Consider the following 5,102-nt stretch of genomic DNA (forward strand, 5'->3'; position numbering starts at 1 on the left):
ACACTTATCAAGTAACTACATCCCTGAAGAAAATGTTAATCTGCAACAAAATAAGATTAGATAGCCATTTCAAAACAAATGAACTATATAAATTGTTTTTTATTGCTTCAAAGATAGCTCCTAATCATTTTCAAAAAAATAGATAATCAGCTACTTCTCAACAATAGGTTAAGATAATTCCTGATGCTTTAGAGTTCAGTATCTATAGCTGATTGAAGTCTGATATCCTACTGCCTCCTGAAGTATCATATGAAACATATAACATTAATTTAGCATACATTAAAATTAACTTAGCCTGGGTAAATGTGAAATGAAAGATAATTTAAATTTTGAGCACCATCAGGAATAGTAGTTCCCCAAACCAAGGGTAGGACCCGATCTGAAACTGCTTCCAAAAGAAAATCACCACAGCTTTAAGGTTTTAAAACTACATGTAGAACATACTGCCCCAAACCAGCAACCTAATAATGGAAACCAATTCTTTTCTCCATTTCATACAAAGTTTCACAATACAGTTAAATTAAGAATAGCACAGCAGTATTTTCATTCTAATAGCTCTCTTTATAGTAACAAGATACGCCAAACACATTATAATATGTCTTATTTAAGTGCACTCACCAAAATTGAATTTTTCTGGTCAACTATCCAAGCTGGCAGGGCAATTCCAAAGCTTGTGGCTAAAATAGGAAGAATATTTCTGAAGAGTCTCCGCTTCCAGTTTTATTTATTTATATCCAAAATTTTTTCCTCCCACACCCCCCCAAAAGAAAACTTTGAGAAAGATAATCTTATTATGTATGTTCCCATTATGCAAAAGTTAATGGATATTGTTTATGCCTGAAACTAAATTTTTCCAGGAGGAAAAAAAAAACAACCTCAATCTAAGTACACAAATTCCTTCTTCCTAGAAAATCTAAATTCTTTTATATTTCCTGAGTTTATGTAAACACTAGGAATATAGGAGAAAATGTTTAAAGTCAGCAAAGAAACACATTTTTTTCATCCAATTTTTATCAACTAACTGGAAATGATGAATGACAGTGACTACTCTTCTCATCAAATCAAAGTTCTATCTTCCAAATTAGTCTCTAGAAAGAAAAATAAAGTAAAAATTAACTAAAGGGAACTCAATTTACATATTTGCCTAACTCCTTATGGTTGTAATTTTCCTATTCATAAATCTAAAAAAAAAAATCAAAATAGTCTTTTCAATTTAGTTAACATTTTCATAATATATACCATATCCCCCATATTTTTAACCATAATTTACCACACCTTGTGGTCCATCTGGGTTTCCAAACTCTTCCCAATTTTTCCGGGACTCTTCATCAGTTAAACTAGCATCAAAAGAACAAAGTTTAACAATTAGAAAGCCCCATCTGAGAAATAAGTACTCATATATACAAACTCCATTAACCAACGAACTCATTTCTTAAAGATATTAATTTCAGAGAATCAAGAAAAGCCTCTCTGAAAGTAGAAATAAAGGGGGAGAGGGGAGAAAGGAATTTTGCATAAACAGAAAATGCCAACTATTAAGCCTTGACACAAATTCCTGGTTGGCCCTTGGGTCCTCAAGTTTAGCCATTTCAAGCCAGGAGATGAAATTTTAAAGGCTAATACATTTTCTGAGAAGCAGGGAGGCTTGCACGTGACTTCTTTTTTTTATATGCTCATACATTTTCCAAAATTTCTTCAATGAGCATGTTCATATGTCAGTAATGATATATATTAATACCTATTTTCTATATATAAATTTAATACAAAATTAATAATAATCCCTCCAAAACTGTCACCACATTCTTAAAGAAAATTTAAAAAACACTTTTAAAACTCCATTGCTGTGGAAAAGATCATCTGTATTGTGCTGAGATCAGTTTTCTCCTAATTCAACTGCCAGTAGGACTAGGAAAGTACCTGCTAAAGCAACAGCTTCCTAACCCAGGCAATATGAAAGTGACAGCAGTTTTTTTTTAAACACCTAAATACAAATATAACCGCTGACCTGGGAAATGGTTCAAGGCACAGAGTGAGAGTGGTTTTATTCCAGGTCCCAGTACAGATGTTAAAAAAAACAAAAAAAGAAAATTTTAATTCTTGCAAAAAACCTTAGTGTTGTCAAAGAGAAAAGGCAGACACACACACACAAATAACCAATAATATAATAAGGAAGGCATTCATGTACATCAGCTGGTAAATGATTAATGCTTATGTCCAAATCTAATTTTAGATATTTCTATTTCTCAGAATATATGCACTTAAGATACAATGCAGGTTCTATTCAACCAAGTTCCATAGTGAGAGACAGAATGCAGAAGTACCTTTATAAAACAGCAACTGTAAAAACTATGTATGGTGTCAGATAGGTACTAGACTTATCATAAATTATATAGATGCCTAACCACTATGCAGTACACCTGAAACTGATATAAAATACTACTGAACATCAACTATAATTTAAAAAATATACAGACATGGGATGTAAAGTACACCATAGGGAATATAGTCAATAGTATTGTAATAGCTATATATGGCGTCAGATGGGTAATAGAGTTGTTGGGGTTATCACTTTGTGAGGTATGTAAATGTCTAATCACTATGTTGTTTTATACACCTGAAAACTAATAATAATAATAAAATAAAAAAAGAACAGATGGAAATAAATAAATAAATATAAATGGAAAAAATTTTCAACAAATTTTAAACTTATCAGTTTGGTCATTTATTTATTTATAAAAAATAAGTACCTTGACATCTTTAGTTCTTATTTAACTAACTCCACTTACACTACTTGAAGAAAGAAAGGCCACAGTAAAATACAGGAGCCAATGGAAAGCACCATTAGAGAGACTGCAAGTTAAGGAATGGTGCTAAGATTCTTTTCTGCCAAGGGAGGGATGTTTCTCAAAAAATTTTGCTCTGGTTTACCTATACAATTGTCCACCTCACCCAGAGCTTTAGCTACTATTTCTCTCAATAGTCTGTCTTCTAATTAGATTCTTTTGCCCCAAATTATTATCTGTCCCCTTCTGCCTTTTTGCTGATGGCAGCACAATAAACTGCTCTGTTCTCTATACAATGCCCTCAGTTTGCAAGATAAAGCACAGCTCACATTATAGAAACACTTGATTTTTAACCTGCACACACAGTTGATTACAATTTCATTAACTCATTTATTAATCCAACTTGTACAAATGCTGTGTGACAGGCACCATGCTGGATACTCAATCAAATTAAAGGATCAACTTTTTGAAGAGTCAGTGTAAAAAAGCAACTGATTTTTTGCTACTTATTAGTGCTTTAGTATACTACCATTCCTAAAACTCAAACTTAAAAAGCTATGTGATTTGTTAATTCATATACAACAAGCTTAAACAAGTCCAATGATACTAATTTTTAAAAATTCAATGAGTATCAAGGGCCGGCCGAGTGGCTCAGTTGGTTAAGAGCTCGCTCAAGAGTTTGAGCTCTGAGCAACAGCGGTTCGAGTCCCAGCCCGAGCTGAGCAGNGAGCGAGCGAGCTAGTAAAAGGGAATAATAGAAATACTGATCAAGAAATGTGACAAAGCGTGTTAGCATTTTCTTCCAGCTTTAGTTATATGAACCAATCAAGTATCTATAAAACTGTAAACAGGAATTTCTCCAGTTGAATGTATATCAACTACATAAATGACTCATAAATAATTTAATGACACAGTTATTTAAATTTACTTACGTTTCATATCCATATTTCGTGTTTTATAAACAAAATATGTATAAATCTGTGTTGTACGTATTAGAATCTGATCTCCGCTATAGCGTATTGAGCGATACCACCAAGAGCCCTAAAACACAAATAAAATTAACAAGAAATAAAGCATGAAAATAAATGTTAAGTTTGATACAGCATATGTTTATGGTCAAATTTTCTAAATGTTCAGAAGCCAATAAAAATATCTGAGCTTTAGAACAAATGCCTTTGTTATACATTTCAAATGATTTATTTAGCAAATATTTACACTGCCTGATACCTAAATACCAACCTACCTCACTACATATATATGATTAAGTTTCAGCTTCAAATTGAAGACAAACTAGGAATGAAACAAGCTATTACTATAAGCAACAAGCTGGTTCTTGACACATAGCATGTCTTCAATATTTGATAAATAAGTGTAGGAGCAACTTTACAATTGATATACTCCTTTCATCCACATTATTCCATACAATTGGATCCTCATACAACAATCCTATGAAGGCAAGATAGGTTATTAACCTCATTATGGGAATCGGGTGTTATAAGATCAGAAGGAACACCACCAGTCAAAAAATAATAAACATAAAATCATAAATGTATGATATCTCCACGTTGAGATACTATGTAACTTTTTAAAAATGATGTTGCTCTATATGTTGTGGTCCTAATATATGAAGCAAAAAAATAAAAAGTCACAAACAATACACATAGTAAGATCACCTTTTTAAAAAAATGTGCTTGTATACATAATGCATAGAAGAATAATTGAAAGGGAAAACACCCAACTTAGCGGTGATTACCTCTGACAGAGAAATGGAGTTGAGGGAGGTAGTGAAGAACACTTTAATTTTAAACACTAAATACATCTGTATTATCTCAGTTGTGTGTAACTTTGGGATTCGGAGGATATATTTTTTAACTTACTTATGTGATGTCACCTTTAGAAGACCTTTGAAGTATAGTTGAATATAAGATTCTGAAAATTCAAGGATCAACGGATTACATCCTAATACAAATTACATTCTCATAGGTAGACTTCAAAGCATGCCATCAACTCTCTTTCCAAAAAAAAGTTATGAAAAAGAGCCAGAACTTACCACAACAACAGGAAGGATAACCATGAATGCCAATCCATATACAAGTAAAACCTAGAAGTGAAAAGAGAAAAATATGGCCTTCATCAGGCAAATTATAACATCCATGAACACTTACTTTGAGGCTTACATGGGGGAGGCACTATTAAAAGCATTCGTCATGTATTATTTCTTTTAATCCTTACTTTCAAACTCTACGAGGAAAGTAACATTATTGGGTTGTCAGAAAAGTCATGTCGTATTTTGTCTATGTTTTCCAAAGGACATTTATT

At 32.3% G+C, this 5,102-nt stretch overlaps 1 protein-coding gene across 1 annotated transcript in view; it reads right to left on the bottom strand.

Moving 5' to 3' along the window:
- SEC63 (SEC63 protein translocation regulator) overlaps positions 1-5,102 on the bottom strand; it is a 72,766-nt gene that overhangs the window by 37,478 nt on the left and 30,186 nt on the right. Inside the window, exons 6-7 of the mRNA XM_019658966.1 lie at positions 4,834-4,884; positions 3,716-3,824 (exon numbers count right to left, since the gene is read on the bottom strand). Coding sequence (XP_019514511.1) covers positions 3,716-3,824; positions 4,834-4,884 — 160 coding nt within the window. The remainder of the gene's footprint in view (positions 1-3,715; positions 3,825-4,833; positions 4,885-5,102) is intronic.

This window comes from Hipposideros armiger, unplaced genomic scaffold, assembly GCF_001890085.2.
Source record: "Hipposideros armiger isolate ML-2016 unplaced genomic scaffold, ASM189008v1 scaffold_292, whole genome shotgun sequence".
Taxonomy (NCBI): domain Eukaryota; kingdom Metazoa; phylum Chordata; class Mammalia; order Chiroptera; family Hipposideridae; genus Hipposideros; species Hipposideros armiger.